The sequence below is a fragment of the Charadrius vociferus genome, unplaced genomic scaffold, assembly GCF_000708025.1.
Source record: "Charadrius vociferus isolate BGI_N301 unplaced genomic scaffold, ASM70802v2 scaffold35, whole genome shotgun sequence".
NCBI classification, from domain to species: Eukaryota; Metazoa; Chordata; class Aves; order Charadriiformes; family Charadriidae; genus Charadrius; species Charadrius vociferus.
In genome coordinates, this window is record NW_009648640.1 from 1,006,236 (window position 1) to 1,034,120 (window position 27,885).

Below are 27,885 nucleotides of genomic sequence, written 5' to 3' on the forward strand. Positions count from 1 at the left end.
GAAGATAACATCTCTTAGCTGGCAGACACTTGAATTACTGATGATACACCATAAACACTCTGTACCTTGGGAAAGTGGACTTTCTAATGCCAAGATGATGAGGTGTTTGGATCTAGCAAAAGGCAGAGCAGACGAAGAGATAAACGAAGGAGCAGAAGAGTCTGCAATGAAGCTTGATCTTCAGGAGGTGAGAGGTTTGATGGAGCAGAATGAAGATGGAGCAGATTGAAGATGGAGCATGAGGTCTGCCTTAGCTCCCTGTTACTTATAATCAAATGCGTTATTTAAGATCATAATTAATACTTGCCATCCAGTGAACTGATGATGTTAAAGCGCCCCAGCTGAATGAAATGGGCTCTGGCAGAGATGACAGTGCATCAGGTGGTGGGTAGAAGGTGTTAACAGAGGTTCTAGGGCAAATGCACAAGACATCAGGATGTGGGGCTGGTTACGGCTGAAGACAAAGAGGGGATGAGGGTATCAAAAGCCTGCAGAGGCTGTGTGACCACTCTGCACGGGAGCCTGCCTCAGCTGGGCTTATCGGAGGTACAAGACTGAAGGGGTGACAACTCCTACATTGCAGAGATGCTCCAGGTCGGACAGGGCTTTGAGCAACCTGGTCTAGTGGAAGGTGTGCCTGCCCATGGCAAGGGGGTTGGAACTATGGATGATTTTTAAGGTCCCTTCCAACCCAAACCATTAGGAAAAAAAAAAAAAAAAGCTTACTAATACCAGGTAGGGATTATGCTTTAATTTGTGTACCAGAGATTGGTAAAGTTGCCGAGCAATACATACTGACCCAGTGTGACCAGCTGCAAAATGATCTATGGAGGCACATGCTCCAGTGTACTCCGGTGAAGCAAGCCAAGCGAGACCCCTACACAGGGGCACCCCTGTGAGTGGGGCCACAGAGGCAGGAGGGCAGACCCATTACCTTCTGCCTTGTCCTTATTTTCTTATGGGATGTGGTAAAATTGTTCAATGAATGCGGTTTTCTCTCCATCCTGGACAACCCAAACTCCTCACACCCCAGCTGCTCTTCCTTTTCTCTGCTGATTTGGGTAACATCCACCCCGATGTCCCGGCTCCCAGGCTCCTGCTTTGGTGTGCTTCACTCTCCTGATTTTTGTTTGTTCTGTTTTTACTACCAGAACCTGGGTTTACCTCTTATGATGGGCACCAGGTGGTGGTCCCATGACTCTCAGGATCTAGCCCACAGAGTCATCATGTAAGGCCCCCTGTGGCCATACTGCCCCCTTCATAGAATTAGAGCATGGTTTAGGTTGGAAGCGACCTTGAAGATCATCGAGTTCCCCCCCCCCTGCCCTGGGCAGGGACACCTCCCACCAGCCCAGGTTGCTCCAAGCCCCGTCCAACCTGGCCTTGAACACCTCCAGGGATGGGGCAGCCACAGCTTCTCGGGGCAACCTGCCCCAGGGGATCACCACCCCAGATATTAGGAAAAAAAATCTTCCTATCTGATCATAATCTTCCTCTTAGCCGTTTTTTAAGTTGCTTTATTCATGTATGCATTTTTTCTGCCATGAGACAAAATGAATGTATGAATGTAATTTTGTTATTTTCAGCAAATATCAGCCAGAGAAACGTCACAGTTTCGCGGAGATTCACTTTTTCTATGCTTGTGCACTGCTGCTATTTGAAGCTAGCCATGCATTCACACGGTAAATAACCCATGAGCTCCAGGTGATTATTTCTGGTTGGTGAAAGTAACAACTGGGGAAGAAAAAAATAAACAATCAGAAAACAAACAAAAAATCCCCAAACAACTGCAAAAACAACAAACATAATTTTCTGGCATTGCTTACAAACGACTAGGTCTGTTTTTGTGAGAAATCCAGGAGGACGAGGGCCTGGGTTTGTGCTTGCAGTGATTTTAATGCAGCAGCATTTACCTCTGTGCTGTATCTTGGTTTACTGTCATTAAAAAAGAACAAATATAAATATATGCATTAGCTTTATGACATGTTAGCAGATAACTAATGATCATGGGAATGCTTCCCTGTTTAACTGTGTCTTATATCAACAGTATTTTTGATGAGGAGGTTGCGTTAAGCCCGTATCCTTGCTCAGGCGATTTGGATGCAGTAAAATGGACGAGTGATTGACAGTGATTAGCTGTAAGTGAAGTGTAGGGAGGGTACAGGGAGACGTAGGGAGAGCTTGTATGAAAACCAAATGAAAAATTAAATGCACAAGGAAACCGGTACAAGAGGGAATGGATATATCTGCTTTAGTCCTGGTGTTTTCACTTAATTCACTTTATAAGCAGTCGCCTCCAAACTGAGCTCTGAACAGCAAAGTGGTTCGGACCTCTTTAGCATCAGGAAGATGAATTAAAACTGGCGTTAATTCAGCTTGCGCTGTGAGTAGCGCATACCAAAGCACAGCAGAGTGCACTGCTCTGGCAGACTCTGTCTGGGTCCGGTCACAGGACAAGTTCCCCTGTAACTGGTACTGGCATGAACAAGGGTGGGTGATGGTCCCAGAGGAGCTTTCTGCCGGAGCAAAGGGTACAGAGCTTTCTGTAGGGAGGCACGTGTGCCCTGCGGCTCAGCTTCCCAGGCCACCTATGTGCAGACAGGTACCGGGGAGCACACCGAGGTGTCTCCATCTCGGAAACGTCTGCTGAAACCCATCGGTGTGATGTTGGAAGCTTGACACGGTCACGGGAGTGGTGGCTAAAACGAAGATGGCATTTTACAGCCATCACAGTGGAGATGAGCTTTTTCTTTAAATCGGCTTCCCGCCCCCCCCAACAAGTTAGAAAAATAAAGGAATTAAATGGCTTTTTCTGGGAGGACAAGTGCCAAATAATTAATTGGCCACTGAATTCAAATAACACTTGAAAGCCCTGTAAAGCAGAAGGGGGGGGTGGGGGGGTGGGGGGTGTTTGTTTTGGGTTATGCCAGGTTTTGTTTTTCTGGAAAAGCTATTGAAAATCTGAATGAATTAATGATGGTAGTGTTTGTTTACTCCATGGATTAACTAGACAGGTGGAAGAACACTAATTGGTCAGTTCTGATTTGGGTTTCTTTTATATGACTTTAACGATACATAGCTTTTCTAATGTTTCTACTGAATAAAATATGCATAAAAATTGGAGGGGTAAAACTTAACGAGAAAAGTATTTGGATTTCAGTATCACGTGATAGAAAACATGAAACCAGATTGATTTTGCTCTTTTAATGGAACTAATTATGGAAATTTCTGCAAAGGGAGAGTCTGTTATAGTCCTTGTAGAGCAAAGGGTTGGCAGTATAAATAAAAAACAGTGCAAGAGAAAGGTCTTATTTATTCTGCTGTCCAGACCAGGTTTTGGATGCCACCTCTGACCCAGTTAGATGTGGATGCACACAAATATGAGCTACTTTTTTCTATCGAGAGAAAAATGAGAACGAGATACTTATCTAAGGGATTTTTGTGCTGAGTTCAGTTCGTTGTTCATTGAACTTTATGTAGGTGCCGAAAGCGCATAGCTGGGGACGGTCAGCCCATGCCCAATTATTTCCCCGAGGGTTAGCTGCCGACATCGGTGCGGCGTCTTCTGCAGCCTGGTTTGAGATGTGCTCTTTGGAAATGACCAAAAGCAGCCATTTTGTCCTCAAACGTGTTCCCTCCCTTTGTGGCTTGCTGGTATTTTTTGGTGCATTGTGCCAACGGGAATTCACGCCTGGGTCGGGAAATAAAAAATGGCATGAACTCTGGGTGAACTGCCAGGGGAACAGAGCCCTTCTGCAGCCTAATCCGTGCGGGTCCGGGGCGGGAACAATGCCACCCGGTGTTCATTAACTACTATGTAAATATCTTAAATTGTTTGGGGAAAAATCATGGCACTACAGCGTGAATGGGCAAAGCAAGGGAGTTCATTAGTATCTCGCCCGTCGCGAGGAATAGTAACGGCCCAATCCTGTTTACACTGATTTTGGCGAAAAAGCTCTCATTTCTCATCTGTGGGGGAAAAGCTCAAGTTTTGAATTCGTTCATAATAATAAAATCTCATTTCCCCAATATTGTGTTTTCAGGGCTGATCTCTGAACCTTCTGCAAAGCTTGCGCTGGGTCGATGCCGCGCAGTCTGTGACTCGGTGCCTAATCTAGCATGTCAAATGTGCGGGGTGATGTCCGAGGAGAACTGTCACAAATCGCTCTGGAGAGCTGAGGGGGAAGGCATGGGCAGAGCGAGGACACAATGGTGCAGATTGATGTATGGTTTTATTAAAGCACAGTTTGTTGCATGACGGACAAGCGCTTCGGCTCACTCTTTAACGTCTTCGGCGGTGTTTAATACAAGAAGTTTCTTGTTGTCAATACTTTTGGTACAAAAGGGTGAACCAAGCCTTGCAGGCAAGTGGGAAAAAAATAACTATTTTCATTTGAAGATGCCCTTTTCACCAATTAGATTTTGGGATGTCACTAAGCTGTTTTTTTTTTTTTAATTTGGCCCGAGCATGCTTGGTTAATTGGGTAGAACTCATTTTTGTAATCAGAAGGGTTGGGTGCTTTGGCTCTTTGCTTTGGTCTCTCCCCAATTATTCTGTCTAACAGTCTCCTTTCACAGCCAGAGCCGTAATCCTGCCCATTTGAAAATGACGGGTTTGTTTGGAGACCTATTTTCCACAAAATCCTACCAACCCTCTCTTGCGATTTTTTTACAACTTGAAATGTTTGTTGCTGTAACACAAATAAGACTGTTCTGTGAGTTTACTCAAGGCTAACCTTAAGGAGTGGTTCCTCTGAGCCTTTAGAAACACCGAGTTTGTGCTGATGATCCTCCTGGTCTCTAAACTGTCCCAATTTTCTAGACTTAATGACAATGTAACCTTAGAAGCTCAGTGGGATCATCTTGTTCTTCTAAAACCGCTGTGTGTATATATCTGCTAGCCTGATGTGTAGACTAGAAAACTATTTTATTGAAGAATCTCATGTCTTGGTTGCAGGTTAGATCATTTGCCAGCCGTCTCTTGGCAAGAATGGGATGCATTCTCCCGTTTTGCTTGATTTCACTTGTCTCATTGGCATCCCTTACTCTTTGGCTACATTTTATTTGGTAACGTGCTGCAGATTTTTTTCCCTTTTTCCTAGCAGATGCATTGCACAGTTGTATCATCAGTGCTTCTCCGTGTTTTAACTGGAACGCTGTTGCTTACTGGGTTAAATGTAAGTAGGAAAGACTGTCCAGGATGATCCCAATTGTGGTTGCCATACCAAGCCTCACCCAAATTTAACTTACTGCATAGGCTCAGGACCTCGTTTTACTTTTCCCAAGGAGAGCACCACCACCCTGCTCACTGCCAGGGCCGTTTTGTGGTGTGGCCACCAACCCTGGACGGGGCATGGCAGCCTCCCTGCCCCAAAACACCCTTCCCCGGGCACGGTGGGGCCGGTTGCACAGAGCCATACACCTCCTTTTTCTACGAGACTCACGGGCAGCTGAAAAGAGCCGCATGCAACACGTGGTCCACAGAAATAGCATCCCTGCCTTGGAGAGAGGAGCCCTTTCATGTCCCCCAGTGAACTTAAATGTTTATTTAGGAAATAATTTACCCCTCCATCTTCCCCTTTGCAGAGGGGCTCAGCCACTGGAACGCGACGAATTTTTTTTTTTTTTTTTTTGCTTCTTATTAGCAGGAAAATCCCACAATCATGCATGGTTTCCTTATCCTCTGTCTGCGTGGAGCCGGGCTGTCTGGGGTCTCCCTGCACATCGAGGTCAGCCCATGTGCCGTGGGACACGGGAGGGGCGAGTGCCAGCTTCCCAACTTCCCAAACTGAGCCGAATCCTGATCTTGCACATCCCGTTGAGTTCAGGGCTCGCTGCCCCTGCTGCCTCCATGGCAAGGCATGCAAAAACCAAGGGGATAAGTCTTGAAATCATTTATTAGATCATCCCTGTCCATCTTGCTGCTAATTCAGAAGAGTTCACAGTCTCGAATGTTACGTGCAATTAAAAAAAACCCAAACTAGTGGTGTCCCTGCACCACTGTGTGTTCTGTATGGTGGAGTGAAATGGGAGTGAATTATGCCTAACTTTGAATATCTCGCCTTCTCAGTCTGACAATTAATTTGCATAAATTGTATTTTCTCATATGAACATCATGGCCTGCCTGATTTTTAAGCCAACTTTTTTTTTTTTTCTGTCACTTATGCCAAATACTAAGTGGCTGAAATACTCAAGTGAAATACATCTGTTTCGTCTCTCCTCTGTGTTTATCTGAAGCCAAACTATCCTCTGGGGATGCATGAATAGAAGTTTTACTGCAACTCATTAAAAGATGAGGGGTTTGTACAGGACCTAAGACAAATTAGTTTCACAAGTCGGGCTGAAAATGTAGGTAATACAGGTTGCAAAGAGAAGCAATGTGCTACTTCTAAAATAATCTTGAAATCACATCTTGTTAGAGATTAAATTGCATCCGAGGGAAGACGGTGTGAGAGGGTACATATTGTACCCCCCTTCGCTTCCCCAGGATGTGGGCTTTTAGCTCAATGAACTACAGGCTTTGTAATTAGCAGCAAGGCGATTAGATCGTCCACATTTCTGGGAGCAATTTGTGCACTAATTGTGTTTGATTGTTTAATTACTCTTGCTTATGGTAATTGAGGAGAGGTAGCAAACCCCTTCGCAAGAGCTCCTACAGGTTCCTTAGAAGCTGCATGTGCTTCACTACATCCCATGTTATCAGGAGTAACATACGTTTAACCATTCCCAGGGCCAAAACACAAAGAAAATTCTCTAAAAGGCAAGTGGAAAGAACCTGGATTTGATGGCAATTCAAATGAATTTCCAATTTTGTTCAAAAATTTTCTGACGTGTGTGGTAGGAACCAAAAGGTAGGAAATAAACAGAATAGACAAAAAAAAAGAAAAAGTAAAAAAAAAATGAGCAGGGTAGAGGTGGAGGGGGACAAAATTGAAATTAGAGCTGGTGAAGTTGCAAATAGTCTCTGGGATCGCTGTCCAGGATCCTGCACATCTGGTAGGTGGGAAACCTTCCATTGCAATTCAGATTTGTCTTTGGACCGTGATGACGTGGCACAGAGAGTTGGGGTTTAGTTTTTTGAAGCTGTAGAGAGGCAAATAAGTACATATATTGTAGGTTCAGTAGTGGAAACTCCAACCTATGCGGACTGGAAGAAAGGCAGGAGGAAACCTAAAGAACAGTGAATTAACTCTTGCGATTGTTGGGAAAGTCACATTGGTGATGTGCATAAGGAGGAACTACTGTTGGGTAGACTTTGCATCCAGGAACAGATCTTCCAGCATTGTCACACTGGTTGTAGCTCCTTTGATGCTATTTATCACTGACAAATAATCGTAATGTAGTAGAAGGATGGTCCAGCTGACCTTGCACAGAGGAATTTGTTAGAGCAAATTACTCGTGCTGTGGTTTCTGCAGTTTCTCACAGATGTTGCTGCTTTGGCATGCTGTGCTTGATACTTTAGGGCTGATATGTCTACTGCCTGCTGAGAGGGAGCTTTTGTTTGCTTTTACTATTTTATCTATCTGAAAGAAGTGTTGCTTTAGGGCGCTTTGAGACGGAGGTTCTTACAAGTGAAAGAGGTAAGAGAAAATACCTTCAAGATGAAATGAGGTAGTAAGCTATAACACTTGGAGATGTGGCCCAGGCAGTGAGGAGGAACATGGGGCTGAGGTAGCAGCAGAAGTTATCCCAAGCATCAGAGGTGCCAGGCAACCTTCATCTGCATCAGACATCCAAGGAGAGTGGGGCAATACTTCATCTCTCGTGGGATGGAGGTGGTGGGGCACTGAACACTGCAGCACTTGTTGAACTCACACGAGGAGGAGGACCACAGAAATGCCTACAAACCAGGAATTCCTTCATGCCTGGCTTTGGCCAAATGGTTGTATGGGAAGATTTGCTGTCCAACTCTTTTCTTTTCTCCTGAAATGCTGCAACATTTGCTGCAACCTTGCAGCCAGCAGCAGCCCACCTTGTGGCCATCAGTGAGGACCACCTAGCAGGTATCTACTGAGCTTGTGAGAAGGACAGGAGGGACAAATACATTCTCACAAATAACGGTCCTCCCCGACAATGAGGCTCCCCCAGAACCGGAGGTCTGATGTTCAGCAGCACCTCTGCTCCAGAGCCTCCCTGGTCCTTCCTTGGAGGATGGGGACCTTCCATTGTCACCAGCGCTGGTGACAACGAGGACAAGATGTCACCACCCTAATAAGACCTGACAAATGGGCAATTGGGCTGCTGCTTAGGGAATTTAATGGTTAATTTCCATAGCGCCGTGTCAGGGCAAAGGGCAGGAAGAAGTAATCCTGCTGCAGAGCGGGGATGGGGATGTCTTTCCGTCTGAAAGGTGCCGGTGAAGCTGGAAAGATTGAGTTAACTAGGATTTCTGTGTCAGCGCCCCAGACCTTTTATAAACAGGCTGTATGATCTAAATACCATGTGACTATTTCCCCTAACTGCAGTCCGGTATCAAACGCAGAGCGGGCTGTGCCATTCTCTTTTAGGTTGGGGCATGCACTTTGCTATGGACGAGGGTCTGCTGCGTCTGGAAAGGAGCTGTGTTAATTCAGAAGGAAAAAATATGTGTCTACGCTGGGGAACAAGTCTGCTTTGCGAGCAGAGGTCCAGCACTCCTAGTAGTAGCAGATATGTCAGCAATAACTGCGTGAAAAAATATTTTTGTACAATGTTTGGCGGTTTTGGCTGAAAGCCATGAAATAAAAGGGGCTTGCGAGCAAAATGAAAAGTGTTTGTGCCCTCGATGAAGCTTCTTAGGGCTTACAGACTTCATAAAGAGAAGCTGTGTTTGCAGAAAAATATAGTTTTGGATGATTTGGGGGAAAGAAAGTGAACTGGAAAGAATTTTTTTGTCAACTGTCTGCTGGTTTTAGGACAGCGTGTTTGTAAACATATCTCCTTCCTTTAAAACAAAAAAAGCAATTACACTTCATTTTTATGTGTGGGTGTAAAAACGGAGAGAATGAGTGTGCTGAGCAGTAATTATTAAATAAGTCTGATTTTATTCAAAATAGCCTTTGATATTCCACTCTGTGACATATCAACATTAACGTAAACCTCAACGAATATTTTCTCAATTGGGTGTAGTATGTATTTTGCCCCCTGTGAAATGAAAATCTATGTGTAGCCGTGTGTGCACACTCAAAATATTTGCGAAATATTGAGTACTCAGGTTTCTGACAGTAGGAACTTCTATGTACAGAGAAGTATCTATTTTCATTTCACACGCTACGCATGTACGAAATGACCAGGTAGAGCGTGCTTGCTGTGAAGAGCAGCGACTATCACGGTGGCGGGTGTTTTGTTCAATAAGGACTTTCTACTTCAGTAACCGCAGTAGTTCAAAGCAGTGGCCGGGCTGGCCTCACTCTGCTCTGCTCAGGGTTGTTCTGAGGGTGGTTTTTTTTTTTTTTAATTTTAATTCCTTGCCTATAATTAAATCTGTTACGAACGCATAAAATAGAGGTGGGGAAGTGATTTCTTTCTATTCATTTGTGGCTCTTGCGACTTGTTGGAAGTGGTGATGGCAATTGAGCTGCTGAATTACAAGAGGCACGACGTGAGTATTTTTAGCGTGCAGCTGGAGGATTTCTGCCCCCCCCCTTGCAGGCAGGACTAAGAGCCACTTGTCTTCTGAATGTGACGACTCGGCAAGTACTAACAGCTACGCGCAGGCGTTTGGAGATGGGCTGAATAAGCACTTGGTCCCATAAAAGGGAGCGTGTGCAATTGAGGGAAAGCTGGTGTCCTCAACAGCAAGACTTTGATCAGTACAGTAAATACAAGGGCTTTTTGTGAATATGCTGAGAAAAACCAACAAATTCTTTTCTTATTATACTTGGGAGGAATTCTTTGGGCGCTTAGGGACATGGACTTGGCCTTGTTAGGTTTATGGTTGGGCTTGGTCATTGTAAGGGTCTTTTCCAACCTAAATGACTCTATGATTCTTGCCATTATGTTAATCTTGCTGTGTTTTAAAGGACAAATAGCAATATTTTAAGTTATATTGATAACTTATGTTAATCATAGCTTGCTGCTGAGAGTTTGCCTTGAGCTATGAGAACCTTCTTTCTTTGAGATGGGGGGTCCTAATTTTTTATTGTAGTGTAACGCAGGATTGCTGCCCTTGTGAACCAACTGTTTCACTGCAAACTGCTGATTCCTTAAAATGAATAATGGGGCTTGTAAAATCTGCCTCGTTTTGTTTGGCATTAAAAAAACCCAATAATTCAAAAATCCCTCTCTACTCCAAACCTTCATTATCTTAAAAGTTTGAATATAAAGCTATTTCCGCACGTGAAAACTCAGTGGCTGTTGAGTGGCTCTGGTCAAGCAGCGAGCAGAGAGGCGGACATGTGTGTGGTGATGGACAGGTCTCCTCTTCCGTAGGAGAGGACTCAGCTCAGAAGCCCAAACGTATCTTGTTTCCATGTGCTGAGCATCGCATATGACTTACGTTATGTATAGAATCATAGAATCACAGAGTGGTCGGGATAGGAAGGGACCTCTGGAGATCGTCTAGTCCAATCCCCAATGGTTTAGGTTGGAAGGGACCTTAAAGCTCATCCAGTTCCACCCCCTGTCCTGGGTAGGGACACCTCCCACCAGCCCAGGTTGCTCCAAGCCCCGTCCAACCTGGTCTTGACCGTATAGATACACATCCTGAAAGCAAATGCTCCCGGAGTGGAGCGTGTCTACCCGGTGCTGTTGCTTGTGTCGGCTGATGGCTCCTGTTGTCCTCGGCTCAGGACCATGAGGACAGCGTTGGCATGTGGCCAGCTCAGCTCCAGGTCTGTTTGAGTTTAACCGTGAGGAACTCAAAAATGTGAATAGTCCTGAATCCATGCACGTGTCCCGCTCTGTCACCGGGGTGGGCTCCAGCTGGCTTTGCTGGAGGCTCTTCTTCCTCCAGACCCTACAGAGAGCTGTTGGTCCCACGTCTTTTGCCTTTCCCGTGGCTGGGAGAGGCTTGTTTTATTTCCTTTCTGCTTCTAATCGGGATTTCATTTTCCCCCAGCTGATACGCATTTGTGGAGTCAACCCAATGGAAACTGGCATTTCCCTCTTCATAGGGTTGCAACAACAAAGCTTAATGCACCACAGTATGTGTTATCTGTTTCCCTCACTATTTTTATGGATTTCACGGTGTTTTAATAAAAAGGGTGTTTTCAGATAAGAGCCAAGGATAACGACAGCCCCCCTAATGGCCACCACGTCGCAAGTCCTGTGTGGGTCTCTGCTGCAAGAAAAACATTTGGAGTCGGAGGTGGGAGGTTACATCCCCACCCCTGGAACATCTTTCCTGAGGAAAAAAAAAAAAAAAAAGAAGAAAAAAAAATTTGATTTATTACATAATAGCTACCACGCTTTCAAAATTGCTTAGGAAATATCTGGGTATTGCAGATCTCTTGGTCAGTCTGGGTGGAAAAAACAAAAATACCCAACCCTGTGTGTGCTGGAGGGATGCCAGCGGCTGGGGGAAACTGGTGGCTCCTGCCTGGCTCGGCAGCCGTGTCCTCTTGGGGCTTTCCTGTCTCGCTCGGTTTTGACGCAGGTTTTGCTCATTTTTAAGGAATTGTAATAATACAAATGGTGTATTTAACGGTGCATTAGCGTTGTCTGTTGGTGGAGGGCTCCCCGCAGCCTGCGCACAGGGATTGGGATGCTCCTGAAAGCTGCTGGTTTGGGGAGAGCTTCACAAGTTGGTACCGCAGCGGGTATTTGTTTCTGCTTAAATTAGTTCCCTGCGTTCAGGGACATAGGAAAAGTGCACCGCATCATTTGTCAACAGCATCACAGAGGGAATAAGACCCTTTGGAGCAGGATGAGGAAAACACAACAGTCACTTTATGTTATTAACAGCAGCCAGCTGAAGGTAGAGACAACCTGCAGCTCCTCGCCTTTCCTGAGACATGTGGAAAGTCACATGGGGCTTCTGGTTTGACAAAAAGGTGTATTTTTGAAGGGTGTAAATCTATATTGGAGTGTGGCTGTGGGAGACCCATCACTGCTCCCCTGGACGTTCCAATGGGTCTTCAGCTACCCTGTTTCCTTTTTTCCCAGTCTAATTCTGCAATTTTCCAGTATTCTCTGAAAGAAGCAGTTAAGTCCTGTCGCAGTGCAGTCTCTGATGACTTTATCAATGTCCTACTAAGGTTTTTGCAAACCAGTCGCTGACTGGTTAAACTGTAAATGGTGACGAACCCAACCACCCTTCATCTTGGCTTCCGTTTGCAGCTCTCTGGCCGGGAGAGGACTTCTCTGAGCCGTTTTCACTGGCGGTGCCAGGGATGCCGCCGAAGCTGAGCCGAAGCAGCCACATGGCTGCCTGCCCCTACGGGAGGGCAGCCGAAGGTTCATGGGGAGCATGATGGTTTTGGCGAGGTTGAGTTGCTTGGGGGCGGAGGTGGTGGCCGGGCCTCTTGGCAGGTTTGCTATGCTCACCCCTGTCCTCTGCTATCGCCCAGGTGAGGTTTCTCGGCCGCCGCATGAGTACGTCCTCGCCGGGCGATGGCCTCGCAGCCCGCGCCGGCGTGGGTGCTGCTGCTCTGCCTGCTGGCCGGCTGCCTGCCAACCGCCCAGCCCAGGGACTTCACCGTGAAGGACATCGTCTACCTCCACCCTTCCAGTAAGCCACCTTTGCGCGGGCTGCAACACCACGGCACGGGGGGTAAGGACGGGGGTGAAGGTGTGTTAAGGCCACACAAACACAGAATCACAATCACAGAATTGTCAGGGTTGGAAGGGACATCTGGAGATAATCTTGTTCCAACCCCCATCATCTAGTCCAACCCCCAAACATCAAGGTTGAGCTGAGAGCTGAGTGAAAAGTAAATAAATATCCCCAGTATTTGTGATGTAAAACCAGACTGTTGCTTCCCAAAGGGGTTAGAGGACAGAAAGGGTTACAGGCAGTTGCTGAGCATGTCAGGGGCTTTTTGTTCACTATTTTGACCAGCAGGTCAAGGGAGGGGATCCTGTCCCTCTACTCCACTCTCGTGAGACCCCACCTGGAGTACTGCATCCAGCTCTGGAGTCCTCAACAGAAGAAGGACATGGACCTGTTGGAGTGGGGCCAGAGGAGGCCATGAGGATGATCCGAGGGCTGGAGCACCTCTCCTATGAAGACAGGTTGAGAGAGTTGGGGTTGTTCAACCTGGAGAAAAAAAGGCGCCAGGGAGATCTTATAGCGGCCTTCCAGTCCCTAAAAGGGCTACAGGAGAGCTGGGGAGGGACTTTTTACTGGGGCATGGAGTGATAAGACAAGGGGGAATGGCTTCAAACTGGAAGAGGGCAGGTTTAGATTAAACATTAGGAAGAAATTTTTCACTCTGAGGGTGGTGAACCCCTGGCGCAGGTTGCCCGGGGAAGCTGTGGCTGCCCCATCCCTGGAGTTGTTCAAGGCCAGGTTGGACGGGGCTTGGAGCAACCTGGGCTGGTGGGAGGGGTCCCTGCCTATGGCAGGGGGGTTGGAACTCGATAATCTTCAAGGTCCTTTCCAACCTAAACCATGCTCTAATTCTATGATTTTCTGCTCCTCAGTAATCTCTCTGGCAATAAGACCAACCCTGACGGCCACGCGGCTTGCCCCAGCACATCCATAGCTGTGAGCAAGGGCCAAACATGACCATTTGCGGCTGTGGCACCAACCCCTCCTGACTTTATTTCAGAAAATCCCTGAAGCGACGCTATATAAAGTTATGGACCTTCAGATCTTCCATGGACTCTCCTTTCACTAGTCTGTTCACTTTCTCAGATACAAACTTATTTAATTGTAGAAGAGCAGTGCTGTGTCTGCCATCTGTGTCAGTGACAACTCACCACCTTTCCAAATTTGGCTGACAAATTTACATTCTGTACAAGCAAGATGAAATTGCTGTTTTATGCCGTAACCCTGAACTGCTAGTGGTGCAGGGCGAGCGGGGTGAATTTATTAGCGCTGTTGTGTTGTCCCACCCCCAGTTATTGCTCGAGGGCAGCACTAGCCCCACCAGAGATGCTCCCAGGTGACTTGCTGGCCCTTACCCAGAGGAGCCCGGGGAAATAAGCAGCAAATGCCTCTTGCTTCACCTCTCCTACCTGGACAGGGTCTGGCCCAGAGCCGGTGGGCAAGGGGAGGAGGTGAAGGGGAGGGAGAGGTGAGATGTGGCCCATGAAGCTGTGGAGGTTCAGCTTACTTCACCCCATGGAGATAAACGTGAGCCATTTGGCTTCTGAGAAGGTGGCAGCATCTTGAAGATGTATTGAATGTGCTATAGAAGCCCTGCCAGGAGACCACTTAAGAAGTTACGCTCTTCGTTTGGCGAGATAAGTTAGGACGGAGTCTGCTGTTAAAAACTGGAGGTTCAGCAAACTGATTTTTCTTTCCTTTGGGGACATCAGCCTGCCTTCAAAAGGGGTAGCTCGTTCCCTCAGTGGGATGGTTTCCAGAAGTATTTTAATCCATCTGATATTTGTTATCAGCACTGATAAAGTAGCAGTATTGGATGTGAGCTCTGATATCAAGAGAATAAGCACTCTTTGCTCGCATTAACCCCCTTTGAAGTCGGCAGTGGCCACTTTTGCTCAGTAAACACGGCTGAACTGAGTCCTTATTGTATCTGTATGTGCCTTTCCCCCATTGCTACTGGTGATAGGATTCTTACAAATTGGGCCCAACTTGATGAAGTTGACAGGTGAACTTGTAGAAAGATACGTCTAAAGAGAACAAATACAGCTGTGTGCCTCTGAAAAGCATAGTAGGACCGGATTAATTGGCTCATTTTAACTGAATATTGTCTATTCCTTTCAGCCACACCGTATCCTCATGGATTTAAATGTTTCACCTGCGAAAAGGCGGCAGATAATTACGAATGCAACCGATGGGCTCCGGATGTCTATTGTCCAAGAGGTAACCAGCCGCATGCTAACATTTAATTTAAACCCACCTTACAACAACCGCTCGCTGTCCCCACCGCCGGGACAGCACTGAGCCCCCGTTATTTCTTACACATACTCGGATGCCGGTGATTGCTGCTCCTGCTTGTAAGCCTCCTCAACAAGAGAGATGTGTAAGCGATATGAGTAATCCTTTAAGCTTTTCTGTCTCTTTGCGGTGGATGAAGTTTAGGACTTTCATCTACTCCCTGTACTCCTCTAACTCAGCTAGAAATTAAATCAGGCTGACATTTATTTAAGGGTTGTGTTTCTCTTACTGGTGAGTACAGGATCGGTTCTTGCTTTGTTCGCTTCCCTCCCCTACGGCACAAGCCCAAGCTTCAAGGCAGCCAAGGCTGCCTTTTTTTTTGGCTGACATGAAGATATTTTCAGTATTTTGGGCTCATAGCTCTCATCAGAGTCTGAAGTTAGGAACAGCTCAGAAAGGGCTTTGGGATACAGGCACCCAAACATCGGTGAGACCCTCAGATCTCCCGCTCCTTTACCGCTGTGCTTTTTGAGACACTCACAAGCACTAAGATTGTCTACAGCCCCTGACAAAGCCCTTGGTGGGGGTTGGACGTGGGCTGTGTCCTCACCAGTGTGAGAACCGCGTGTGGGCAGGAGGTAGCTGTCACGGCAGCTGGGGCCGTGGGGGCAGGGGGATGCTGCTGGTACCAAGGGGCAGAGGGATGCTGCCGGTGCCGAGGGGCAAAGGGATGCTGCTGGGGCTGTGGGGGGATAGGGATGCTGCTGGGGTTGTGCAGGGCAGAGGGATGCTGCCGGGGCTCACCGCTCCCCTGATGCTTTCTGTAGGCTCAGCAGCGCTTGTGCAGCATCTATCTGGAATGTCTGTGGTCTATTGTGGGACATTACAAGCGCCCATAGGAAATATTTATTTTGGAAAGAAAAAGACCATAACCTGCGCTGCAGGGACGAACCAGCTGTGTGTGCAGCCTGTGTCAGAGCCTGTTATCTGTCCAAGAATTTATTTGCTTTGAGCTCAAATCAGCACAACATCAGCAATGATAAAAGAGACGAGGCTGGCTGGCATCAGATGAGACCAATGTTTGCCGATGCTCCTGTTTTGACAGGAGTAGGTGGTATTTAAATGACTAAGGGCAGCGTTACCTGTAGATCGCTGTGCAAGGCGTGAAGCGTGACTCCACCATCTGCCTTTAGTAACAACCAGCAACTTGACCAAAAAAGATGTGCTAGTCTGGAAAGCGAAGTTAGTACTTAATGGCTGTCTAAGGGAGGGAGAAACCATGCTTTGGTGTGTCTGTGTTCATCCAGACTGGAGCTGCTGGTTATGGTCCGCAGCTCTCCTGCTGCTGGTGTGAACACCCACTGTGCACTCACGAAGTCAGGAAGGGGTTTACTGGAAATCTGAGTCTGTCTTTCATCTGCAGCACAGAGGACTTCTTACCTCCTTAAACTGGAGGGATCCGATAATGTATTACTCGAGGCATGACTCGTTAGAGCCCAGACTGCCCGACACCGCGTTGCCTTGGGGCTGGAGCACGGCTCTGCCGGCAGCACGGACCCTCAGCCCCTCGCTGCCGCCGCGACGGCCGCCTCGGAGGAGCAACTGCTGAGTCAGCAGTCAGGGCGTTTCGGAGGAGCAGGGAACTGGGGAAAGGGGACGGGGACTGTGGCTTAAATGCTCCGTCCTTTTTCTGCTGCAGTGGTAGCAAAGCTGATAACGTTGCTCCCCACTCCAGAAACCAGCTGTTGCTTTGGGGTGCCTCATTACCGACGGCTTTTGCTGGTATCTCTTAGCTTTGCATCTGCTACACTTCCACATCCCAACGCTTTTATTAAGCCAGCTTTTTTCTTTGTCGCTTTGATTTTCAAATGTGGCTTTGAGTTCATGTACGGAAGCTGCAGAAATGCATCCTCAGGTTTGAGGAGTGACTCCAGGCGTGCTCTGGGGACTGGCGTGATCTGCTCGGGTAATTAATTACCTTCTCTCTGGGAGTCAGAGGGGTATGCTTATGGCATTGCCTCCCTCGCTGCAGTGATCCCAACCCTTGCTGTTTTGCTTGGGCTAAATGGTGGGAGAAAATAAGAAAACTCCATCGTGGTATTTGCTTTTGGTTTTTGTTTTTTTTTTTTCTTTAAGACAGAATGCTATTAAAACCAAAATATTTTCATTAACTATAAAGTAGGACTTAAAGGGAACCATATTTTGTGTACAAGAAAACTCATTATAACGGAGAGTGAAAACATGAATCCCTGTATTGAACAGAGATTAGAAAAAGCATTTCCTAGAAGGCAGCCCTCCTGCTGTGCATTAACCTTGTTTTCTGTTATTTATTAGCTTCAGCTCAAGCAGAAACTCTGTTAGTGATCTAATTTGTATGGAAATACTGCCCTCAAAATACTCCCAGTACTCTATTTTTGGACGGCCTGTGGGGGGGCTGACATCTTGATGATGACCACCACCACCATGGTGAAGTTCCAGCCACTGCAGGTGGCACCCAAAATGCTGTTAGAGGCTGCGGTTTGGGAAGTAGGCTCTCAAAAGTCAACGTGTGACTCTGGGCCTTTTGAAATACCAGACTTGGTGTTTCCCTGTCCAGTTGAAAACAGAGGAAAACTTTCTCCTTTTGGAGACACGTACCAGCCTGTCCTGGTTTGAGGTAGCCTTGCTGGGTCTCACTGTGTGGGACTGGTTGGCTTACACTGAGCCTGGCTGTCTGTCTGCACCACGACTTCTGGTTTCAATAGGTGGTTTCTTCATTCACGCTCCCTTTAAGGGTATTGGAGGGTGCCCATGAGGTGGACCTCATGGAGAAGGTGCATTTTGGCCGTTGGGGGATGCTGTTGTAGGTCAGCATCGCTCCTGGCAGGTGAAGCCTGGGTGATCGGAGATACCTCGTAGCTGAAGCATGTCGTGCAGTCTTTGCACGACTGTTCCGTCAGAGGAAGGAAAATGTAAAAGAAGAGGTGACGGTGTCACCTGTCATGCCGGGGTCAGTGTAAATCAACAGCCCTAAAAATCCCCCAAATAATCACATAGAGCAACAGCCTCATTTTTAAATGCTTTTGTAATGGCACGTGTTGCTGGACAGCCTGAATATTACACCACAACCAGCCTGGCTCTCAAGTGCCTTTAAAGACGCTCTGGAACAGCAAAGTTAAGGAAACATAAATCAATGCTTTTTTGATACAGTATCACCCAGACCCATCCTTACCCTGTGGCCGTAGAGCATGCAGCCTGGCTTGGGCACCACCGTGCTTAGAAGCATCAGCTTCGAAGTCTTACTTGAATCACTCTAAAGGTCTCTGTTCTGTTTGGTAAAATTCTTACAGAGTTGGGTCAGCTCGGAGTCCCTCTTCCATCCCTCTGGCCGGCAGCCTCCCTGGCTGCAGAGCAGTTCATGTACCCCACCATGGTGACGTTCTCCACCTCTGCTTTGCTCTCTGGCCCAATCCTTCTCATAGCGCCCGTCGTCATTGTGCTTAGCTTGCTCGGAGAAGAGAGGCAGACCAGAATGCTGTGCAAAAATTAATATTAATCTCAGCGAGCGGATTTTATTGCTTATTGTGGACTTACTCTGTAGCCGCAGCCCTGCCTTGCAGGAGATGATAGCCATCAGTGATTGTTGTACTGAGAGGTGTGCTTGGTCCCTCTGCAGGGAAAATACCTATCTCCAAGATGATTGCACAATATTTTCTAAAAACACACTTGGAAGAAAGGACGAGATAGCCTTAAAAGAGTTATGGGGTGCTGGAAGCTTTATTTGTTCCATCTGGGACCTGTCAGGGGTGAGCCATCGCGGGAGACATGAAGCAATGCACACGCAGGTCGGCTGGGGAATGGGGCTTCCAGGCGAGGTTCTGGGAGAAGCTCAACACCATCGTGTGTACAGGGTTCCCCTTGGGGTAAAACTGCATGAGCTTCACCCCTTTGGGCAGGAGAGCCTGGAAAACCCACGAAAAGCCACGTGTGGCAGCCCCGGCTGGTTTGAAGGAAGACAGCACACCGAGGGTCTGCAGCCTCTGGTGATAAGTTAAGTCTGTTTGCTGTGGATATCTCACTCGAGTTAAGAGCAGGTCAAAGATATGACAGACGTCTGAGGGGTTTTATTGCCTAATGAATAACACGTTCCGTCGGCAATCTGGCTCGGCTGTTGCCAAACGCCTCAAACATGAGAAGTATGTGGGGCTTTGCCCATCGGAGACGAGGGCTGAACAGGAACGTTCACTTTAATTACACTCCTTTCCCCCCACCTCCCTATGAAAGCAACAATTTTATTAATAATAAGGTTGATTAATAAGAAGCAAGGTATAATTTAGAGAAGAACTATATAATGGCATGTTTCCCGTGTTGAAAATCCAGCGTTTTCATCTTGGGGTGCTTGGAAGGGGAACAATACCTTTGAATCCCCTCTGACGACTAAAGCATGAAACAAATCCAAATTCCTTTAAGCCTGAGGATAACCACAGCATTTGTCCATCATTCTGCTTTGAATTTTCTGTGCGTTTCACAAGTGTCACCAAAGGAGTAGCTTAAAAAAGGAGGAGGAGGAGGAGGATGGTCTCCCTTGGGGATGAGGGAGCCCACAGGAGAAGCACGCAGAAGATGCAATGGGAATACCGGGGACATGGTCCCTTTCATGGTGCTTTTTCCAAAGACTGGGGAACTGAGAAATGCGTAAATGATCCCAACTGCTCTGCCGGTATTTTGGCATTATTTTATAGACGATAAAACTGAGGGACAGAGAGGGTGAAGGATCTTCTCCGGGCTGTGCAGGAGCTGTGGGAGAGCTGGGATTGGAGCGGAGCAGTGAGGACAGCCCTAGGATATAGGGAAAAGCGTCTCCAATGTGTAATGTTTTAGGTAACTGCTACAGCATTAATGGTTGTGCATGAAGCTAGGAAAAAAGTTAAACCTATAAAGGTTAGCTTCAGACAGTAACAGGTATTGCAAATGTTTTCTTTTTTAAAGACCATTCTTGTAAAACTGGTGGTGTATAAGATTTTGGGTGTTTATTTCAACCTCCCTCCATAACTCGATTATCCAATGTGCGTGTGGTTTTTTTATCTGTAACACAGAGAGACCCACATTAGTTTGGGAACAAAACTCCATGTTCCAGAGTGCTTTGAAACCTCAGGTTTGTGCCAAAGCTTGGGGTGTAGGTGTGTGTATTTAGTGATATTCATGTATTGCAATAAATACATCAAAATTACCTTTTTTTTTTTAATCCCAAGATTTGAACAGAAATCTAAGACCTCTTTCCTATTTCTTCCTATTTGTTAGACTATCACAAAACTCGAACTGGACAGGTAAACACATTTTTCTGTCTTTCTAGGTACAAGATACTGCTTTAGCCAACACATGATGAAAGTTACTGGAGAGAGCGTATCTGTCACCAAACGCTGTGTACCATTAGAAGACTGCCTGTCTACGGGATGCACATATGTAAAGCATGAAGAATACAAGGTATAAGATAAAAATTGCCTTTTTTGTTTGTTTGTTTTCAATATGAAAACTGTGCAGAATCCTTTTGGCCTCCGCCAGAAGTCTGACTGGTTCGGTGGGTAAATCAGCATCGTCAAAAATCAAGTTTGTCCTCCTAACGAGCTCCAGCTCATTTCCATTTGTTATAGAAACAAAGGCATAACCTCTCCCAGAACAAAAGAATAATCTCTTTAAATAACTCTTCTGCCAGCAGCACAGGGGGAGCAAACCTCCTCTCCCTTCTGGCTGAGGAGCGCTTTGCCTGCACAACTGCACCCCTTTTGCTCCCCTCTGCCCTGCAGCAGATGCTCGGCCACCGTCTCGGGGTTTTCTTACTGAAACGGGTTGGGGGGAAAGTCCTGAAACCGTTGGAGCAAACGTTTGATATCTGAATTGAACGGTTATTTATAGAAGAAGTCAATAGTTGACCTTTTTGAACTTCTCCAGCAGGTTAAAATAAAAGAGCTGCCAGGCCTGCTGCAGCCCCATCTCAGTTTTGCATGTAATTTTATGCTCTCCCGGCCTCGGGAGCGTTAGTCCAGGTGGGTTTGGAATGGCTCCAGAGGGAGAGACTCCCCCACCTCTCTGGGCAGCCTGTGCCACTGCTCTGCCGCCCTCACAGCAGAGGAGTCCCTCCTCAGGCTGAGATGGAACTGCCTCTGGTCACGTTTGTGCCCGGTCCCTCTTGTCCTGTCACTGGGCACCACTGGAAACAGACTGTTCCCATCCCCCGGCACCCTCCCTTGAAGGATTGATCAGCGTTGATGAGATCCCCCTCAGTCTTCTCCAGACTGAACAGCCCCACGTCCCTCAGCCTTTCCTCAGCAGAGAGATGCTCCAGTCCCCTCAGCATCTCCGTAGCCCTTTGCTGGACCCTCTCCAGCAGTTCCCTGTCCTTCTTGACCCGGGGAGCCCCGAACTGGACACAGTGCTCCAGATGTGGCCTCACCAGGGCAGAGCAGAGGGGGAGGATGACCTCCCTCCACCTGCTGGCCATACTCTGCTTGATGTCCCCCAGGATGCCATTGGCCTTCTTGGCCACCAGGGCACATTGCTGGCTTGTGGGCATCCTGTTGTCCTCCAGGACTCCCAGGTCCCTTTCCACAGAGCTGCTCTCCAGCAGGTCACCCCCAACCTGTACTGGTGCATGGGGTTATTCCTCCCCAGATGCAGTACCTACACTTGCCCTTGCTGAACTTCATACGGTTTCTCTCTGCTGAACTCTCCAGCCTGTCCAGGTCATGCTGAAGATAGGCATACTGTTCCTGTATGGGTGAAATTGTTCTCCAAGTAGATGAATTTAAAAAAAAAAAAAAAAGGAGTGGAGAAAAAAAAGGGAAAAGAAAAGGGGGGGAGAGGGGGAATATCAGACTGGCCACTGTGCTCCTTTGCAAATGTCACATTATTTTCTCCATGTCTTTATTCAGCGTTATTGGTATTTTTCAAATAACCAAGTTACAACCTGATTTCTTTCAGATCTGCACCTCCTGCTGCGAAGGAAGCATCTGCAACCTGCCCCTACCAAGGAACACGACGGATGCCATCTTTACTACCCTCTCCCCCCTCAACAAAACACAGAGGCTCCCGCATCCCGCCCTGCTGACGACGGCGTGTCTCTGGCTGGGGTTGATGTCGCAGCACTGGGTGACGCTGCCACGCGCAGCAGGTCCAGACAGCTGAGCCGACCAACAACATCTGCACGGATGGTCAGCCTCTCCCTACGCAGCCTGCACTTCGGAGTTGTCTTTGAAAGACCACTTTTCCTCCGTATTTTTTGTTAGCGATGAACTAACTATCCTGGGATGTAGATGGATTTGAAGGGGGTAAAACCATCCTATGGTTTCTTTACTGTTTTCTAAAGAAACTCATGCAAGATGTTCCCAGAATCCGTGGCTGAGACCGATACGTACGCTTTTCTTAATGCCTGGCTTTTCTCCGTGAAGAAATGGAGAAAGAAACAGCTGCTATTATCATCACTTACACATAGAATCATAGAATGGTTTAGGTTAGAAGGGACATTGAAGACCATCAAGGTCCAACCCCCCTGCCATGGGCAGGACATTGAAACATTCTTGTTATAACTCATCACAGCACTAATGCCGGTGTCTCGTTAACCTGTTTTGAGACCGTAGGGTAAATAATATATAGTCAGTACGTCTTTGCAGTCTCCCCACACCTCCTGCTCCTCCCGGAGAGGCCAGGAGTTTGCAGCAAGGCAGCAGGAGCTGGAAGAGATGAGGTCAAAGGAGCAGTAGCAGCTTGGATCAGGCCAGCGTCGCGCCCACATACTTCCTCTGATGTTGTCCACCAGCAGCACGAAGAGCCATCCCCATAACAACACACACTGAGATGGGCAGAAAATCACTTTGGTTTATAAACTGAACCAGAAAAACCCTTTAAAAACTCTGTTTCTGAAGCGTGACAAGACGAGGAGGTGGGTGTGTGGTCTCTGACCCTCTCCTGAGAGGAAGAAGGCGTATGGAGAACATCCGGGTTGGGATGCTGGTGCCTCCTGAGCCAATGGGTTCCTCGTGTTTTACCGCTTTACATGTTTTTACATTTTGGCACCTGATCCTACAGCGCAAGAGAGAGAGCTGATCCCAAATAGTTTCTCCTGTTTTATTTAATGCACTCCCACAACAGAGTATCGACTATTGCTCGCTACAGCTGTATTCTGGTGACCTGCGTTGCTTGTTTTGCTCGGAAATCATATATGCAATATTTATTTTTGTACATTGAGTAGGATCTAAAGTGTTTAAAAGAGTCTTAAAACTGATATTGCCAGGGAAATTTTTTTTTTGCAAGTGGGTAAGCCTGTAATATATAAATTATCATAAATATATATATATAAAATGGTTTGCATCACTACTGAAAAAGCATCAGCTTTGTTTTGCAAGGTCAGTAATAAAAGCGGGGTGTCCATGGACTTGTTTTACAGTTAAACCAAACTTTTTTATAATTTTTGTTTGTTTGTTTAAAAAAAAACCCCACAACACTATAGTCATAAATTGTTCTTCTGCGAGTTAATTTTTGGCTAGTCGTGCTCCAAGGTAACTTGGGCTTTATCAAGTTACGACGTGCTTATGCTCTGAAGTGCTTTTCGGGTGGGTTACACAGCCACAGGCAGATGAAGGAAGCCCATGCTGGAATCCAAACGCTTTGTAAACCCTTCCAGTGCTCTGAGAGGGCTCCCGGAGGGTCCCCCCAGCAAGCACCCGTCTGGAAGCATCCGCGTTGGGTACCACTAAGAGCTGGAAAACTGTAGACCTGAGCACGCAAGGGGCTGTCTTGAGTTTTGCAGCCTTCGCAGTGAACGCCGCTAGCGTTCCGGGGAGTTTTATTGGCGGCAAAGGAGGAGGAGGATGGAGAGAAACGCTCACTCAGAGTTTAGTTTCAGTAGTTTCTCGGGGGAAGGAAAGCCCGCTGGAAGCCTCGCTGTGCTTTGCTGAGTGATGATGATTTTTTAAAATTGTATATATACTCCATTGTGAAAACTGAACTTTAACCACTCTTTCTTTCCTTTTTTTCCACTTTTTATATCAAACTAATATTCTTGAGGAAAGGCGAGCTGACCTCACTCACAAACCTTGCGTTTTGATGTCCTTTCAGCTCTCCTGTGACCTGCTCACGGATTGCTAGTATTAAGAGGGTAGTTGCAATCGATTATTTTATAGCAATTTAGACCTATCTCTGGAGACCCTGAAAAAATTCAACCCTGCAGTCTTTCTAAAGCTTCTCCCCCTCCTCTGTACCCTCACTCGAGCAGAGCTGTGGGAGGTACTTACTCTGTAGGGGCTGGGGGACGATGAGGTGGAGGGGGTTACAATTTCTCCAGCAGCAATTTAAATATTTATTATTATTATCCTGTGAAAGGGAAGAGTTTAAGTCTGGAAGGACCTTGCTCAGTGGTTCAGCTGCTCTCCTGGCGTGGGGGTTAAACAGGTTTTCTGCAATGGCCAAGCGTTTCGCATTGCTGTTGTGTGGGAGCAGGGCCAGATCCAGGACACACGCTTTGAGAACCTATTTTGGAAAGCCGGCGCGATGTGGAAGCATGGGAAATCTGGGATTCCTCGGGAATATCTTGTTTATCCGTTCAACTGAGGTGGGCTCGAGGCTTGGGCATTCTTGCACGTGGCCAGCGGGAGCACCTCGTGGGTGCTCACCATCTCAGGGCTCACACGCAGGTGGTGGCAGCTCAGCTGGAGGTTTTAAGGATTTATATTTTTCCTTTGGGCCTTGCTGTTAAACATGTGCATTTAGGAGCTGGTCAATAAGATACCTAACCAGCAGCAAGAAGCAGATGTTACCTCCTGACCTGAGCTGGCTGCCTTGGTCAACAGCTCACAGTCAGGTTTCTGCCTTTTCTGGCTGCTTTTTCTGGCTTCTCTGATGTCACCTCCCTCTATTTTCCATATATTTTGCAATTCCATTGTTATTTAACAAGCCTAACCTGTGGTACGGTAACTCTGAGCTGGACATGTATAACCACATGGGCTAAGCTGCAGGAATGACCGGATTTCTTCCTAAGACTTTGGACTTTCAGGACCACTACCACCCCATGAAAGGTGTGGTCCCTGCAGTGAGAAGACATGGGCTCTAGCGCTGGCTTGGCTCATCCTGGGCACTAACAGACAGGACCTTCATCCTGTGTTTAGGTGCACCTCAGACACACCAGAGACTTTTCTGGGCACCTGGTAGCGCGTTCTGCCCACAAAGACTGGGATGCCATTGATCAAATGTAGTTATTGGCATTGTAGACCAGCCCAGTTACTGCTACGCCCTTTGCAGTCACTGGAGGAAAAAGTGTTTTTTCAGGGGCAGATTCATTTTAGGTTAAGGTGGATGGTTAAATTGTGCTAATTGTGGATGTGCCCAGAAAAAGTAGCTTGGAAATGAATACTGCATCCCACCTCGAGTACCCAGCTGCCAGCCAGCTGGTTATTCCAAGACCAGTGTTTGCAGGAGGTGCTCCTGAGCCCATCACCAGCTTTGCTCTGTCCACGACATTGCTGCAGATGGTGAAAGCCCCAATTCTTGTGCTGTGCTGGTCCCTCTCCCCCACCGCCGTGACACAGTTGTGCCCTTCAAAAGGGACCCGAGCCTTGTCCAGCTGAGCTGCTACCTCCGGCTGTGGCAGGAGGATTATGGACATCGAGCCTAAAAGAGCAAATGACGGTGACTGAGAGCAAGTGAGGAACCCGCAGAGCATCCTCCCCATGCCAGCAGGTCCCTGCGCCCGCGCTGCCCACAGAGCTGTTGGTGGTTTTTAAAAGCACAGAAATGCTGCGCTGCACCGTATTTATATATATATATATATATGATATTCTTTTTAAATTGCTAAGTTTTTTTTAAAACTACTGTAAATGCTGTACATTTGTATAAATAAATGTTTTAAATATTCAGATGATGTGAGGTGTCTGGTAACAACGTACGACTGCCATCGCCATCCCTGCTCTCTGGTGCCGTGCCACCTTCTGCGCGGGGACACTGCTTTCTGCTCCCCTGTCCCCTTTTCCTTCTTTCTCGGGTGTCCTACTAGCAAAATAATAATAATTAAAAAAAAAAGCTGTATTTAGATCATTTTGGTTTAACTCCCACTGTTGCTAATGAATCTTTCCCACGGTTTCCTTCTATTGAGCTCCCATGGTTATTTGTTGCAAATTGTTTTATATTGGGCATTTAAATAAAATAAGCCTGAGGAGGTTCCTGTTTAGTCGGTGACACTCAGATCTTCCTTTCCCTCGCCTCCTCCGGGAAAGCTTTATGTTTTCCATAATTGTGCTGCCATACTAACTTAGTCCCAGCGTATTCTGGAGGTTTTAACGCAGTCATTTCTAATTTCCACTCCTGAAACCAACACCTACTTGGATGTGAACAACTTCATTTAGCTAATGAAAGGTTTTGGGCAAAGTTATTTATAGGTGACCAAGGTATAACTCAACATTAAAAAAAAAATTTAAAAAAAGATTTATAAAGAGATACTTAAGTTAAACATAAAAAAAGAATACAGCTGTAGTAGGGGTATTTCCTAATGGTACGTGTACAGGAGTGAATTTCTTTGTTTTTCCTGAGGCCATTCCATCTCAGTGACCACTTCAGCAGTGGGAAAGGCTGAGCCGAGGCTCTCCTGGCCCCAGGAGGTGAAGATACAGCAAAGGCAAAAAATAATAAACCAATGTTTGCAAGGGTATAATAACTGAAAACAGTATTGGTGGGGAGTACACTGTGCAATTAATGCTATGTGCCTAACGTGTCAGGAGGAGGCTTTGGGGGGGGGCAGCATCAAGATATCAGCAGTTCTCTCTCAGTAATGAAGACATCTGGTGGTACCTTAAATGGGAGGTTCATTAACAGTTTGCAAAACAGTCACGTGAACTTCCCAGTAGGATGTTATTGTCTTTTTCAGATGGAGAATAATGGTATTGGTGAACCCCACAGCAGCACTTCACCAGAAAAGGCCCCCAAAGGCTCTCTTGGAGCCCCTGGTGCTGAAGGGTCTGGTCCCAGACCCGGGATTTGGTGGCTTCACCTGGCGGCCACTGAAAATGGGCAGGGGAGCTGGAGGCTGCCCACCACGTTCCTGCACTGCCCCAATTCCCACCTCTTTAAGTTGAATAAAAGCAATTCCCCACAGCAGTGATAACGACAGCACATCAACTTACATCTCCTGAACCTCCCCCCAGTCCTAAAATAAGGGGTTTTTTTCGGAGGTTCAGTGTTTGGTGCACCTTTGGCTTACAAACATGCCTTGAGGGAAGAGACTTTGTTATCCCATTCCCAGAGGTGTCTCTGGAAGCACCAGTCCCTGTTCAGGGCCAGGGATGGGAGAACCCCCGGGGCACGCAGCCCTGCAGCACTTCTCGAGCTCATTGCTTGAATTACAGATTTTCGGCATTACAGCGCCGTGAGCAGAGGGCAGATGTTAGCCAACAAAGGCTTTGCTTTCATTCCTGCAAAGCGGTTGAATTAATTGTCAGCAAAGACAACGCAACTTGATTATGTAGCTCTTTTCCTCGCCTTAAACAACGCTAGACGCAGCCTTCACCTGCTTGTGTGGGCAAACCATCAAGCAGCCCAGCATAGCTTTCGGCAACCCAGTTCATCATGCAAAACCCACCTGGCTCCTCTGCCCTGCAGCATCCAAAGTGCCGCTGAACCTCCTGTTTGCAGTATCTGTAATATCACCAACCTTTTTGAGACCCCAGGAACCTCTTCTCCATTGCCAGCCAAAATCCAGCACAGTTTCCCCCCCAAAAAAAACCCCAGTTTGGACTAACTGGCAGGGCAAAGCGTCTGAGAGCATTTTTAGCCCCTTAGAGAGGCTCAAGCAACCAGCCAAGGTTATGCCCCCAGTGTCTCACTAACGCCCGGAGATTCCCATACAATTTTTGTTGCATCTGCGCTTCACGATACCAACCTCATTAGACCATTTGATTCATTCCTGTACCAATATCTCTGCTCATCTCTGAGTAAGAGT

The 27,885-nt window shown here is 47.1% G+C and overlaps 1 protein-coding gene across 1 annotated transcript; it reads left to right on the top strand.

Annotated features, from left to right (window-relative positions):
• The first annotated feature begins 12,532 nt into the window (after nt 1-12,532).
• LYPD6 (LY6/PLAUR domain containing 6) lies at nt 12,533-22,088 on the top strand. Its single transcript, XM_009886359.1, has 4 exons — nt 12,533-12,650; nt 14,814-14,912; nt 20,260-20,390; nt 21,885-22,088. The coding sequence occupies exons 1-4, from the start codon at nt 12,533-12,535 to the stop codon at nt 22,086-22,088; spliced, it is 552 nt and encodes a 183-aa protein (XP_009884661.1).
• Nucleotides 22,089-27,885: the final 5,797 nt, after the last annotated feature.